At 43.9% G+C, this 15,192-nt stretch overlaps 5 protein-coding genes across 5 annotated transcripts; 3 read left to right on the forward strand and 2 right to left on the reverse strand.

Moving 5' to 3' along the window:
• Positions 1–645: 645 nt before the first annotated feature.
• BDZ83DRAFT_592458 (family 2 glycosyltransferase) lies at positions 646–2,853 on the forward strand (the record flags this gene model as incomplete). The annotated part of the gene is made up of 5 exons (XM_060506537.1): positions 646–789; positions 857–958; positions 1,010–2,076; positions 2,126–2,319; positions 2,378–2,853. The coding sequence occupies 5 exons, from the start codon at positions 646–648 to the stop codon at positions 2,851–2,853; spliced, it is 1,983 nt and encodes a 660-aa protein (XP_060358382.1).
• Positions 2,854–3,043: 190 nt separating this feature from the next.
• BDZ83DRAFT_767949 (Glyoxalase/Bleomycin resistance protein/Dihydroxybiphenyl dioxygenase) lies at positions 3,044–3,845 on the reverse strand (the record flags this gene model as incomplete). Its single annotated transcript, XM_060515298.1, has 1 exon — positions 3,044–3,845. The coding sequence occupies one exon, from the start codon at positions 3,843–3,845 to the stop codon at positions 3,306–3,308; it is 540 nt and encodes a 179-aa protein (XP_060358383.1). The 3' UTR covers positions 3,044–3,305.
• Positions 3,846–5,343: 1,498 nt separating this feature from the next.
• Positions 5,344–6,570, reverse strand: BDZ83DRAFT_555919 (heterokaryon incompatibility protein-domain-containing protein; the record flags this gene model as incomplete). The annotated part of the gene is made up of 1 exon (XM_060503520.1): positions 5,344–6,570. A coding segment is annotated over one exon (1,227 nt), but the record flags the coding sequence as incomplete, so codon positions are not given.
• A 1,138-nt stretch (positions 6,571–7,708) lies between these two features.
• On the forward strand, positions 7,709–8,704 carry BDZ83DRAFT_154212 (uncharacterized protein). The gene is made up of 4 exons (XM_060501346.1): positions 7,709–8,089; positions 8,178–8,413; positions 8,477–8,554; positions 8,606–8,704. Exons 1-4 carry the CDS (start codon positions 7,940–7,942, stop codon positions 8,670–8,672), a joined length of 531 nt encoding a protein of 176 aa, XP_060358385.1. The 5' UTR covers positions 7,709–7,939; the 3' UTR covers positions 8,673–8,704.
• Positions 8,705–9,804: 1,100 nt separating this feature from the next.
• Positions 9,805–10,698, forward strand: BDZ83DRAFT_543221 (heterokaryon incompatibility protein-domain-containing protein; the record flags this gene model as incomplete). Its single annotated transcript, XM_060503418.1, has 1 exon — positions 9,805–10,698. A coding segment is annotated over one exon (894 nt), but the record flags the coding sequence as incomplete, so codon positions are not given.
• Positions 10,699–15,192: the final 4,494 nt, after the last annotated feature.

Raw genomic sequence — 15,192 nt, forward strand, 5'->3', positions numbered from 1 at the left:
GGTAGCCGCGCCTTCCTCTCTCCACGCTGTGATGAACCTGCCTGTCTGGTCCGCTGCATTCACCAGCCCCATCCTGTCCCAGCTTCACCTTGCACTCTCACCACAATCCAATCCCGGTTACTACCAGTCTTCCCCTCCACCTCACCTTACCTCGCCTCTCCTTAGGAAACCTACACCTTCTCCTCCTCCGTCATTCCGTCGTCTGTGTGGCCTAGCTTGAACGAAACCTTTCCTCCCTACGTCCCACTCGTTGCACCTAGAGGTTACCTTAGACTTTGGCTACCAGTCCTCCGCTACCATCATCGTGCTACCCTCGCCGACTCGCCCGCTCGCTAGCTCAACTCCACGAGGCTGGTCTACCTTTCAACTTTCAGTCACTCGCTTTGACGACATTCGCTGCTCTCTTTTTTACCAACTTCGAGCTCTTGTCACGCTCTCCCCCGCGTTCGCTGCTGAGAGACCCTAACGTCTACTTCGAGGGGACCTATCAGGAGTACATGGACACTTGAAGCCATCTTCGTTTGCCTCACCACCCCTTCCGCGCACGCGTTCTACTGCCAGCCCGAGCCAACCCTCGATCTCCTAAACCAACAGTAATCTTGTGTGAAAGGAGCTTGTGTCGCTCTACCGCGACCTAATATCATAATGTCGCGTCCTCTTACACCACGGGGAGCTTCTCCCGACTCGAGCCTGACGCCCCCGACTAATCCGTTCGGTTCAAACCCCTTCGACACCGACAATGATTCGAGCGCGGCTCCCTCCCTCGCCAGTGACTCAACTTTCACTGTGGTACGTTCACATGAAGTGCCATTGGCAATGGCTTCAGGCTTGAAGGAAAGGGACTGACATATTCCAGAACGCCGTTGGACAAACACATCCGTACGACACCACAGACAGATCAGGCCAGAGATCCAGTTGGGCCGACTCCTCGCACCACCGTCTAAGCAGACCTGGCATCGTAGGTTGTTCATCAATCGTACCTTTAAACCCAACTAACAAGCACCAGGAGCCTTCACCGCTGGCTAGAGAAGTCCCGGTCTATAACGAAAAGGTGCATCACCAATCCTCGTCCGAGACGGATGTCGAAGCTAGTCATGTTCCGCCTGTCATTTCAGACCCCGAGAAGGCAAAAGAGACGCATACGACCGCTCTTCCACCTTCATCGGGTGAGTCTTTTCCCAAGAGACTTTACGGCCGTTTTCGCGCAACCTACTGCCCCAAAGAAGAGCCACCTTTGGTCTTGCCGGTGTGCCCGAACGACACCGAGAAGCTCAGCTACGTTCACACCAATCGACTGCTCCTGTACATCTTTGGCATCTTCTCTTTCCTCTCGCTCGGCGCTGGAATGTGGCTGTTCGCGCTCTCTGCCCCGGCATTCTACTGGTATGGCGTCTTCGCGGGAGCAATGTGCATCTACTTGTTGATCTCTTACGCCGTCGGGATCATTGGACGAGACTGGGACTACAAAGCTCACTTGGATCTGGTTGAGCGCTTCCCCATTACCGAAGAGAACGCCCCGACTGTCGATATCTACCTCCCCTGCTGTTCCGAGCCCATTGAAATCCTGGAAAACACATACAAGCACATTGTCAACATTGATTGGCCTGCGTCTAAACTTCAGATCCACGTCATGGACGACGGCAACTCGGAACCTGTTCGGCTCCTCGCTGAGAAGTATGGCTTCAACTACTCCGTTCGCGATGACCGGCCCCGTCTCCGAAAGGCTGGCAATCTTCGATGGACATTTGCGCAGACCAGCGGAGACTTCTTTGCCATTTTCGATGCCGACTTCTGCCCACGCCCTGACTTTGTTAAGGAATTGATGGTTGAGCACTTGGGCGACGATAAGACGGCCCTGGTTCAGAGCCCTCAGTACTTCCGTGTCACTGACGACCAAACTTGGGTTGAGCAGGGTGCGGGTGCCACTCAGGAATTGTTCTATCGTGTCGTGCAGGTCAATCGCAACAGATGGGGAGCCTCAATCTGCGTTGGGAGCAATGCTCTTTACCGCCGTGAGTCTCTTGTCGAGGTCGGCGGAACAGCCGAAATTGGCTTCTCTGAGGATGTTCACACTGGGTAAATTTAATCCCACCAATATGTAGGATCTATGGCTGACATTCCACAGTTTTGGTGCGGTTGACCGCGGCTGGAAGGTCAAGTACATCCCGCTCTGCCTCGCCACCGGTGTTTGCCCCAACTCTCCTCGCGCCTTCTTCTCCCAGCAGATGCGATGGGCTCGTGGTTCAACGACTCTTCTTACCAACGGCCACTTTTGGGTCTCGAACCTCACCCTGATGCAGAAGATCTGCTACCTCTCAGGTTTGTTCTTCTCCTTCACAGCGACACAGCGTCAAGCCATCCATCTAACCAAACGCAGGCTTCTTGTACTACGCTGCAGTTTCACTCAACATATTCCTCGCCCCTATTGCCGGCACTCTTCTCCTTGCTATCCGCCCGGAATGGTTCAAGTTCTGGAACCTAGCTTTTGCCATCCCTTCGATTCTCTACGGTGTCATCCTCATGCGTTGCTGGGCTAAGGCCAAATATGGCTTCAATGTGCAGCATGCCATGACGGTCCAGAGCTACGCCTACCTCACCGCTATCAAAGACCGTCTCTTCAACATTGAGCTTCTTTGGGCTGCCTCTGGCGACTCCAAGGCACACAAGAGCAACAAGTATCGCAACATGCGCCTTCTTTGCATCATCTGGACCCTGATTGTGACTGGTGCCATGGTCGGTGTCGTCACATGGCGCCTCGTCACCGGTTTCACCTGGTACCATCCCTTGCCACTCATCATCATCAACGTCTACAACCTGTTTATCAACCACTACTTCATGTTCTGCAACTGGTAGAATTCTACTGGTATCCAGGTATGCGAAGGTTGTGACAAGAGAAAGAGGTGTTTGTTATTAAAAGCTTGCATTATACATGGACAAATGGAGTCAAGACATTTGATTTTTTGCGATTGAGATGACGGAGGTAGCATTGACGGTTTTACCCGTATGGAAACGGCCTTATACCATGGACATAGACGCAAGCACACAAGCCTGCCTGCACACACTGCTTCCACAGCGTACATAGTTGGTACTCTTGTATATCACGGTGGATAAAGTAATCGTGAAGGTACCCTGGCAGCGCTGCTGCCTTGCATAATCATAGTAAATAGTAATACTTGTATGAAGAACTTGCGATGTCCATCATTCTCGAAGTAATTGACCTCAAGATTCGCTAAAGAGTCTTGTCGTTTTGAGTTCTGCCTCCAGTTCGCCTGCTCGTGTTCGACTGTGCCACATTCTTTGCAAGCTTACAGTCGCAACAAATCTTTCGGGTCAAATCTGACCCCTCGTGTGTTTGACGGATCAAGGCTATTCATGTGCTTCCACACATCTTCGGGGTTGTCGTAGTTCTCAATCATGGTCTCAATCTGGTTTCCATCCGGATCCCTGTAGTACAAGCTCGTCGTCACGCCGTGATTGAGGCAGAGATGCGGTTCTATCCCGCCCGCTTTGCCGGCGTGGTACATGCGGGCTAGGTCATTGAGGGAAGCGAATTTCAGGGCGATATGGTCAAGTCCGGTGGATGGCGGCGGGTCGTTGGAGGGGGGAAGAGCGGTGTCATTAGAGGAAGAGGAGGGGGAGGGAGAGGTTGATGGAGTGGGGCTGTGAAGGATCGCGAGGCGGTGGTGTTCTCTGTCCCAGGTTAGAACGGAGATGTAGTTGTTTTGGAGGACGATGTGGGCGTTGAGGAGGGTTTTGTAGAAGGTGATTAGGGGTGTTGGGTTTGGGGTTCGGAGGCCGAGGTGGGCTATTTCGATTGGGGATGGGGATACTGGGTCTTGGGTCATTGTGACTGAGGGATGATAGGCTCCTATCAAATGGGCGTGTCTCGGAGCTTTTCTTTCGGAGGGCGATTGTTGTCCTACACTCTGGACTCTATGCTGATGATAACATGAAGGGGTTCGAGGTTGCGGGTTTTTATGTCTTACATCCATCACCGACGAGATTCATCCTCAAGATACCTCATCTGAAGAGAAATACACCTTGTCTACAAAGTACTGGGATGTGGGATAATCTTATGTCATGTTTGACAGTATTTTTTGGGAGAAGCTGAGTCAAAATGTTTGCGAAGTTGTCCCGTCACATTGATCATTTGCTTCCGCCGTGACGTTATTCGGATGTTTTCTGATGTCTCCAAGTGCAAGTCCGCAAACCTTCGCCGAACCCCGCCGAACCTCCGCAACGCCTCGAAAATTGAGAATGGAGATTGCAACTCCACTGGGATAGAATCGATGGTATCATGGGATGGGGTTCTATGGCGGTTAACATAGTGGGAGCCTCGAAATGAACTCAACTATGCACATTCTGGTGAGTCTGGACACGGCACGACGATTGCACAGGGCCCCGTTTCGGAGAGCTTAATCCTTGTTTAATTCATCAGTCATGTCACAGCTTTAGGCCTTGTGCGCATATTAGTACCGGCCGAGAAACCAAGTGAATATGGCTAGAGGGGTTATCGCTCAATAATTAGGGAACGTTCACCCCTTGGCCCCCAATCCTGGATACGTAAGATGGAAAATGCTAAAGCATTAGACATGTTGGTATACGCGTTAGTAGGATAACCGTATGGTTGGCATGAAGGTCAATGAAGCGATGTTCATTGCTGCCTATGGAGGTAGCCGGAGGACGAATTGGGCAGAGCCCATGATCCCTCAGAAGTGCAATTGGAGGGGCTGTCCGTATGGCTCTATCCGGTTTCCAGATACATCTTTTCTGCCGACTGCCTGGAATCCAACAGAATGGCATGAGCTTATACTGTTCTGGTCACTTAATGCTGGAGAATGTAGTATTGAATGAAAATCAGATTCATGTACTCATGACAGATCTCGGACTACTTTGATAGCGTGATTTCCCTTAGGTCAAGGTAATCCGTTGTGTTGGCAGATCTTCTATTAGCCTTCTTATAGTCGACGCATTTTCCTGGAGTTTGTTTTTTATCTCCCGGCGTGTCAAGGAGCTTGCTGCTGGATGAGATAAGCTAGCTAAACCGACTCGCCTGTAACAATCGCTACTCGGTTCTTTGCGGACATGAATAGCATCAAGAAAAAGCCCGGAACCGCCCCTCGAGGCCAAAGGGATGAGGTAGCCAGAGAGTTCTGCGGAACTCAAATCTGTGATCAAGGATCTGCAGTCCAATCTGTAGGAAAGAACCCACAAGTGATCCAGATTTGTAATGACGGTGTGGTACGGGTCGGCATACAAGTGATCAAATGGCGAACAATGTCCGGAAGTGCCTGATTTGTGACGAATATGGGCTTGAGACGCGGTAAGCAAACAGCTGGCGTCTAGAAGGGGAGCTCTCAATGTGATTCTCGCCTCTATGCAGTCGGCCAGGTGGCTCGGACCTCGGTTGATGACTTCGATGTCATCAATTCGCGTACATTTCAGGGCTTGATTGACTCCAAAGAACCATTGGACTTGGAATGGTGATGAAGCCCATGACCAGGACGGATAGCGGGCGATGCGTGCTTTTGAAACCACGTTATGCCTTGTCGGGTGCCAGAGAAGATCGACAAGTAAGGTCTTCTCCCACAAGCCCACCAAGTATCGGTCGCCAAGCCGTAAATGTTGCATTTGTTCGGCTAGTCCAGATAGGGCGGCCATCTTGTCCTCCTCTTTGCTGAGTCTAAGTCGTGAGTACTCATCTACTGTTCGATACCACAGGGATTGTGGGTCTTTCTCAAGGACACTATATGGAACGTAGGGGTAGACCATCGAGTTCCATGCACCTTTGGAGGTCAAATCCTCATCATTGTCCATGCTCTCGCTTTTCTGCGAAACCCGGCAGACCCATACCACTTCCTGCGCACAGAAGTGCAGTACGCGTGGTGAGAGTCGCATCTCCTGATAGGCCCATCCACGACTCAAAAGTGGCCAGTTTGGGCTCTCTCCTATCGCAGCTTCATCTGACATGAGCGGTAATTTGGGAAGCTTCTGCCGAGTATAAGTGTCTTTGTACCCCGGCAAGAGTTTAGACATGTATTCTTCGCTTGTGTTCCTGAAACAGCCACCAGATGCGTCGCTGGAGTTTGTTGCTGCGATTGTGAGATATGCATTCGCATAAATATTAGCCATTTGCGAAGCCTGTTCCTTCCAATCTTCATCGGAATCCTGTATGATGCACAGTGCATCGATCCATAGATATGAGATTTCAAGATGACGACAGACAGTTATTGCATCCTGAAATGTTGCATTAAGCTGATTCCAAGGAATGCTTTTCCGGCGGTGCTCGATTGTGTCTTGTTTGGTTTGGATTATTTGGGCACTCTCACCCCAGCAATAGCTTAAACATGCATAAGGCTGTTGCCCAACGTTCTCCTTCAGAATGACTTTATCGTCGATGATCTGAAGAAGTCTTTTAGGTGAAGCTCGTTGATCATGCCCGTGCTTGCTATTTCCATGACGGCATTTGTGACTTATAGTGCACTCATTGAGCCAACCTTTGATAGTCCGGAATGTTGTCTCGGAGCTTGTGCTTCCCGGAAGGTGAGCCGCGATCTTCTTCAGATGTAACGGGTTTTCTTCCTGGCCTGCAGAATCATTTATTAGCTGTGGGAGTAAAGATGTAAATAATGGCACATCAGACCGTCTCCTCTGAGATTCGAGATCTACTGAAGATTCTTGCCAGTAGTGCTTAGTACGGTGTAATTTACCATCAGTAGTGAATACGTCAACCCTTATATCTTTCAACGACTTATTCAAGACTTTTAAGTGCTGGTCTTTGTGGTCTTGTCTAACATAGATGTCTGCGTTCTGCTGCGTACCAGTCTGAGCCAATCCGATACATTGGTCCAGGAAGGCGCACCGAGGGCAGCCGCCTTGTATACCCCGCCGGAGGCTCTCCCAACCGATCACAGATTGCCAATCCCGACCACCGCAGAACAGACACGCCATGTGAAAGAGTAACACTGGAGATTTGAATGAGCAAGAACGATACACAATAGTCTCGCACTGGCTCTCGACATGAAGAATGTTGGTCAAGAGGCTTTAAGCTTATCAAAGCTTACGAGAATCCGCAAGGTGAGTGGATTTATGAGCGTTGAGATCTTCTCTCCAAGCGGTGGAGTTGCTGATGATGTTTTGATAGATGCACGCGTTTTGCACTCTCTCCTCTACTTATCTTAGTTACTCCTCATCACTGGGGATGCAAGAATGTATCAGGCAGCTGTGTCTTCTTGGCGCACCAATGAAATGTACACACGTAGCCCACGTATTCAGCAAATCTCAGAACGCATTGAACAAAACAGAGGAGACACCGGAATAGTTTCCCGACATTATGGTATTGGACGTGCGCAGCTCTTCCATAAATTGAGTAAAGTCGTAAAACATCAACATCGCTACGGGTCGCTCCTGGCCCATTCACAAAATGGAGAGTCTTGCAGGTCATTTCACCTCTGCGCAATATCGAGCTATTGCTAAGCCTCGCCTTTAATCCTGCCTTGCCGGCTTATATCTGGCACAGCTCGTGGCGCAGGCGTCGAAGGAATGCTGAGATTCAGGCAGCTTAGACATGACCCCCATAAATAGACTCAGCAGCTTCGCCCCATGACTCTTGGTTGCTTTGTCAGTTTTCCCAAGAACGATCGATGCTGGTGTCCCCAAGAAAAGACGCTACCTGCAGGCAAGGCAACAAGATGTCTTAGGATAAGACGGAAACGTATCGGATGCTTCTTTAGTCATGTGATGTGGCGTTAGGCAGATGCTCAGATATGCCTTTCTCGATGAAGGCCTCCTGTCAGAAAATTGAGATTGATATCTTGGAGAACGGGAGCTTGGGAACCTCAGATTCTACGATCTTACTATAACAGCAAAACTACGCCTGATACGAAGCAAATCGACCGTTCAAGACACTGCCGCCGATCGATTCTTCGAAAACTTCGTCATGATCAGATTGCACTGGTTCACCGTTCATGGCGTGTACCTCTTCACCCAATTTGCTTTTATGATGGCCGGCATCGCGGCCTTTGTATCAATGCCACTAGAACTCAATCACCCGATGCCGCCTACAATTCCATGGGGATCCTCTGCTCTAGTGCGTCAACTTTCTCGGCCCCTCCCCTAGTGAAGCTCGCCATCTAGAATCTTCTTAGACCGTATGCTTATCATTGGACCATTTCCAGAGCTGTTTTTCACTCTTTGCCAATACTCTCATTTTGTCCGCAATTTTTTCATCTCAACGGCCGAGTCCCCTGATGACCGAAGAAAGCCGTTTAAATACCCGCCGCGTCACACTCCTCATCAGCGTCCTATTTGCTGCGGGGTTCGCCGCCGCAGACTGGTCCTTTGCCGTATCGTTTCGCGAGTATGGATCAACTGGTCCTGAGAAGGCGGCCAGCGGTGTAGCTGGGGTGGCATCGTACGTCAAGAGCTTTCTGATTTGCACTTTATGATCTTGATACAGGCTAACCAACTTGTGCAGATTTGTCGCGCTCGCTGCTGTGGTAGCGGATATCTGGAAAATTTGCGCAGATGCCTCGGAGGCTCGAGCTGCTGAACTGTTTGACCAAGAACAGCTTGCTGATGTAGAGCCATATACTGATGATTGAAGAGGCGTGGGGGCTTTGAAAGGCTTTGGTACATTTATCAACGCAAAATCAAGGACGTGTAAAACATAAATCTTGCCTCCTCATTATCTTTTTCGCTGCGTTCACGACAAGATTCAGGAAGCACGCTACATGATTATGATTCCTCGTGAAGTAAGGCACGTGAAAAGTACCTGCTCAAACATGCAAGTGGTTTGACAAACCTCCTCGCGCTCGGCATGCAAAAGTGATGACTCAAAATATGACTGCTATATTGCGCTACAGCAGTGGAACAATTGGGGCTAGTTTGTCGATTGATGCATACAGGAAATACCCCGAAAACCAACAGCCTGATTGTGAAAAAAGAACGCGCGGACGTGCATAAGCGAAGGAATGGCTGAACTCGGATGTCTTGCATCTAAATTGGGTCTCAAGATGCGATTCGCCGAGCCAAGGAAGTCAGCCTGACACAGCCGCAAACTAATAAAGCCACCCATGTGCTCAGGGAGGCGCTGCGCATGATCTACAGGCTATCGAAGGGATTAGAATGTGGAAATAGAAAACAAACATTTCTGAGCCATTTGAGCCTTCGCAAAGGATGATGTCGTGGTTGTTCCAAGGACGGAAGAAGGACGATGGCTTTTCTACCATTGAAGACTTCGGCGATCTGGACAGACAGCAAAAATGCCGTGGCTGCAAACAGATTCGGGCTCTTTTCGATTTCCGTAGGCGCCACAATATTCTACCACCCAAGGCTGTGGTTTTTCACGAAAACTATGCCTCTCTCGACAGATGTGCTCAGCTCTGCGTCACTTGCCGCATTTTTCGCCAGGCGCTGCTTCTCGAAGGCGTAACTGCCGACCATGCTGCTGTATTGGGCCGTTCTCCGGCGTCGGTTCGCGCGAAGTTGGTCGCTGACGATGGTGGCCTTGCAATAAAGATTTACGTCAACGAAGATGGAGAGAGCAGAATGCCGGTGGCGATGGTCGGCTGTGCATCAATAATAGACGCCAAGCCCCCTATGAAGCTGTCGAGGAATTCAGAGGACGATATCATCTTCCAGCAGATTAAAGATTGGCTTCGGGTGTGTGAACAATGTCACATTGACTGTGGCAACCTCGCATATTCGAACCGCAGGCCTACTCGGCTTCTTCACCTGCTCTCTGACTCACGAGCCGAGTTGGTCGATAGCGAGAGTCATATCATGAACGGCAAAGCCCCGCGTTATGCAGCTCTGAGCTATTGCTGGGGCACTGGCACGTTCAGTGAGGATGAGAACGAGCTAGTTGAACAGGGACAGACGCTGAAGGCTAATCTGGAGAGCCGATATCAACCGTTTGACACTGAAAACCTTCCTGGCACGGTCCGCGATGCTATCAAAATCACCCGGCGGTTAAGCGACCCAGAAAGCGGACTTGAGCTATGCTTGCTATGGGTTGACTCGTTATGCATCATCCAGGACGACGTTCAAGACAAGGAGGTGGAGATACACCATATGCAGGAAGTCTACGGCAACGCCGCTGTCACCATTTGCGCAACGATGACGACCAAGGCCACCCAGCCATTGCTGATGCCGCGTCTTGCGTGGTCAAAACAAGTCAAGCCATGCCGCATCGACACCTCTTGGCTGACCGTGAACCCCACGGCACCTGCTGGTCTCCGCTCAAGGACCCCGCTGTCCCTTCGGGCATGGACACTTCAGGAGGAGCATTTGTCGCCGCGGCTGCTTTTCTGGGGCGGCCAGCAATTTAGCTGGGCATGTGGACGTGGCGAGTATGTCGAGGAGACATCTTCTAACTCTGTTCAGCCTCCTACCACTCATGTGCGCAAATTTCTTGCTGAGTGCCGTACATCGGAACCCGAGGAGCTCTGGCGTGCATGGAATGCTATAGTAGAGTCATATACGGCTCGGAGCTTGAGTAACCCAGCAGATAGGTTTGACGCGCTCGCGGGACTGGCAACACGATATTTGGCCGCTATTTCCGCCTACAACGAGTATATGGCAGGTTTATGGCGGGCAACATTTGCGCAGGATCTCTTGTGGCATGTTTCTAAAGCATCTGGGCCCGACGTAGGATGCCCAGGCACGGCAGGAGCCCCGAGCTGGTCTTGGGTGAGTCTTCCTATAGGCCTGGAGGCTCGCATGTGGCACGAATTTGAGATGCTGACCGCGATGGAGCTGCTCGACGAAAGTCGCAGTGTAAATATCGAGCCATCAGAGGCGGTTGCTCAAGGGGCCAATTTGAGTCGTGTCCGTGTTCGAGGGCTTTTGAGAAATCTTTGGAGCTCCGGATCACAGCTTCGGGAGTGGGACGATGTCTGTGTCTGCGTGGACGGCGTCAAAAAGTTCAGCTTTAGTTCCAACCCGGGCCAGGATGTCCACGCGGTCGATCGCCTCACGGGCAACTTAGTTGCATATGAGGCGCGGAAGCAAGAGATCGTCGCCGGGTTGGACTACTGCAGGCTCGCGGAGGACATTAATGGGGGACTCTTATTGGAGGTTCACTGTCTTGCCATATCTGAGCATGCTATGCTTCTCCTGCGCCATCAGAATGCCACGGGTGCTTTCCAGCGAATAGGCATTGGCTTTGGTTATCGACGGGATTTCTTCAGAGGGCTGGAGAAGTTAGAAATTGTCCTAGAATAGAGAAGCATGGGAGCGAGAAACACATTAATCTGCAATTTGGAGTGGCGTAATGTCGATGAAAATACAATTTGGACCAGACTTCTTGATTCATATCGGACACGCGGGATGTTAAAGTAGCAGAACTCTGGCCTCATGGAGGTAAGCTGAAGGCTTACCATGAGTTCGGACCCATAATATCTGACCTACAGGCTACAGCATGAATCCCTGACTCGACCTTGAGCATTACAGGGACGTGAGCCAGGGGACCCCACACCTCATTATTGCCTTAACTCTCCTTCCTATTTATTTTTATTAATACCTACTATTAATACGTACTATAATATACTTATATAAATTACTATTAGCTCGATTCTAACTACCCGAATACCTAGCTAAGTAGCGGGAGCGCCGGCCTATATATTATTATACTTTAACCCGTTTATTGTTACCCCTCTTTTTATATTTTATGCTTTAATAATAGCCTTTAACTATATTATATAAATAAATTAAAGCTAGCTCTTTAAGGCTACGTTAATAAAATTATTATTTAAAAAACGATAAATTTATAACTTTTTTAATAAATAATAAACTTTAAAAATATCTTAACTAAACTTTGTTTAATTTATTAAATATAGACTTATTACCCCTATTATAAACTCTATTATTACCGAGATTATTATAAATTAAACTAATTTCTATTTTATTAATTTAATTATAATTTAGTATATTAAAAAGACTATTTTTAAGCTTTAATAAATTAAAGCTTATTATAAAGCGGCTAATTACTATATATAAAGCTTTGCGGCTATATTTAAAACTATTTTAACTAGCTATTATAATAACTAGCCCTTCCCTATTTATTTTAAAACTAATTAAAGTAATAGCTTTAATAACTATATAATAATTATATTAAAACCGGTATTTAACGGCCTTTAATTAGCGCCGTTATTACGTTTTAAGGCTCCGGGGTACTAAAATAGAATATAAAAAAATATTATGAACCCTTTATAATTATAGTTTAACGACTAGATCTTTATTTAACTCTCTCTCAGTAATAAATACCGAGACGTTAATTTTATTACTTACCGGTTTTATAATTACTATATAATTTATAAAAATAGGATTAGCTATATTTAATTATTACCGTAAACTATTTAAACTCTTTAACGTAACTAATATTAATAAATTAATAAATTAAAAATATAATTATAATTTATAAAATCCCTTTTACTTTTAAAAAGTATAACGGACTTATTTTTATTATAATAGAGTATATAATAAAAAAAACCCGTATTATTAGAAAGTAAATTTTAATTTAATACTGCCCTACGGCGAGCTCTTTAAATAAATTAAAATAATCCTAGATTATCTTATTTAAATAATAAATCCTATTTTTTAAAGTCTTTAAAAGCTTTATAGTAATAAAACTTAAATAAAAGATCTAAGTTATTTAGTATTAGAATTATTTTAATTAATATAGTCTTTATATATATTCCTATATTATAAAATATATACGTTATAAAAAGCCGGCCTATAATAAGATATATAAAGCCCGCTTTTAATATATAAACTATAAAGGCCTTTATATTAATTTAAATAAAAAGTACTTTACCCGACCCCGGGTTAAAAATAATATTATTTATTATATTACTTAGCGTTAATAAATAAAGATTAAGTATTATAGTATTTAAATATCTAAGTTTATAAATATTTAGAACCCCCCCGACGGAGTAATCCGCCGGGGCCGTATTATATATTACGTATTAAGGAAAACTAGGTATATTGCGCTCTAAACCTAATTACTAACTAAAATTAACCGACTCGACTATTTTCTCCTTTTTATTAATAGCTCCCGACCTTCCGCTACCCGTTTAGAGGGCAAGCTTTACTTACTTTAACGTATATAAAACCTCTTAGTACTAGCCTATATAGGTAACTAGGTCTATATTATAGCTAGCTAGTCGTAATAAGTATATTAATAAAAGTTAAGGCTATAAAGGCTAAGTAAATAGTATCGTAATCGTAAATAGCTTTTTTAAAGCTATATCTATAAATTATAAAGTAAATAAAGCTTTAATAATAAATCGTAGTTTTATTAAAAGGGGTTTTTAATAAAAATAACTAAAAATAATTATAAAATCTAATATTAAATTAATTATTAAAGAAGCTATAGGAAGTCTATTTTTAAACCCGGTTTAAATCTATATTATATATAAATCTCGTTTTTAAATATATCTTTTATAATACTTTTATTTATTATTATTTAACTATTTATTAAACGGTCGTCCGTTTTATTTAATTACGATCGTATATCCTATTTATTTATAAATATCCGTTCTTTATTTTATTATATAATCGTAGTTACGTAATTTATTTATAATTCTTCTATCCCGAGAGGAGTTATTTTAAGTCCGTTGCTTTTATATATATAGTATAGTAGCTATTATAGGTTTTATAGGGCAGGCCCTGGCCTTATTATACGTATTAGGTCGTAATAGTTTAATATAATCTCTTTTTTTATATAGGTATTATCGTTACTTAGTATTATAGCTAGCTAGTCGTAATAAGTATATTAATAAAAGTTAAGGCTACGAGGGCTAAGTAAATAGTATCGTAATCGTAAATAGCTTCTCTAAAACTATATTTATAAATTATATTAATAAATAAGGCTTTAGTAATTAATTGTAGTTTTATTAAAAGGGGTTTTTAATAAAAATAGTTAAAAGCGATCGTAAAATTTAATATTAAGTTAATTATTAAAAAAGCTATAAGAAGTCTATCTTTAAGCCCGGCTTAAGTCTATACTATATATAAATCTCGTTTTTAAATATATCCTTTATAATATCTTTATTTACTATTACTTAACTATTTATTAAACGGTTATTTATCCTATTTATTTACGATCGTACGTCCTATTTATTTATAAACGTCCGTTCTTTATTTTATTATATAATTATAGTTATATAATTTATTTATAGTTCTTTTATCCCGAGAGGAGTTATTTTAAATCCGTTATTTCTATATATATAATATAATAGCTGCCGTAGGTCCTATAAAGCAGGCCCTAGCTTTATTATATATATTAAGTTATAATATTAGCTCCTCTTTTTAAAGGTCTAGTCCTTTAAGCTTATAAATAGGTCGCCTATTCTTAAATTAAAGAATCGTTAAATATATTTCTATTTAAAAATATATTAATATAATATTAGGTCGAATTAAAAAATTAAAGTCTTAAATAGCTACGTCTCGTCGTAAACTATTATATATTATTCGTTTTTTTAATAAAGGTATAGAAATTATACTTTATTTAAATTATCGCTTACGAGGCGTTCAGTACCTAGTTCTTTTTAATTCTAATATTTATAAAACGTACTATTACCTAGGTATTTCTTATAATACTTCTATTAATACTATTTATATTTGTAAGTATTATAATACTTATTTATTAAGTCTAGCTAACTAATATAGTTAATCGCTTAATATTAAAATCCGATCGTTTTAATTATAAAAAGGAAATAAAAGAGTTATAATTTCGAAAAAGGGCTACGGAGTTATAAAAAAAAGCTAAAGCTTATTAAAAAGCTTAGGCCGAGTTAAATAAATCGTTATCTAAGTTAAAACGTCTTTATTTATAAAAAAGAATAGTTTTTAAAAAAAGTCGTATTATATTAAAAGAATTTTTTAAAAATACTAAAAGTACCTCCTCAGCGGCTTATAAAGTATAAACTAATAATATTTTTAATATAATTAATTAAACGCTATAATAACTAGGAGTTCAGGGTTTAATTTTAATTTCGGTATTCCTCGAAAAGCTATTAGGATTCTAAAGGTTCGTAATAGGTTCTTATATATTTCTTTATATCTATAATTCTTCTATTTAATTAAAAATTCTTATATTTTATTTTTAATTTTATAGTTAATAATCCTTTCGACTTCGTATTTTAGTTCGTTTAGTTCTATAATAATACGATTTTCTATATATAAACC

Source organism: Colletotrichum acutatum (genome assembly GCF_030867785.1).
Source record: "Colletotrichum acutatum strain CBS 112980 chromosome Unknown BDZ83scaffold_191, whole genome shotgun sequence".
Lineage (NCBI taxonomy): Eukaryota > Fungi > Ascomycota > Sordariomycetes > Glomerellales > Glomerellaceae > Colletotrichum > Colletotrichum acutatum.

What these genes read in the sequence shown, in the direction of transcription:
- BDZ83DRAFT_154212 (XM_060501346.1), top strand. Translation starts at nt 7,940, where the DNA reads ATGATCAGATTGCACTGGTTCACCGTTCATGGCGTGTACCTCTTCACC. An exon ending in CATGGGGATCCTCTGCTCTA is followed by an intron (nt 8,090 to 8,177) that starts GTGCGTCAACTT and finishes GACCATTTCCAG; the next exon opens with AGCTGTTTTTCACTCTTTGC. An exon ending in GAGGCTCGAGCTGCTGAACT is followed by an intron (nt 8,555 to 8,605) that starts GTTTGACCAAGA and finishes TGATGATTGAAG; the next exon opens with AGGCGTGGGGGCTTTGAAAG.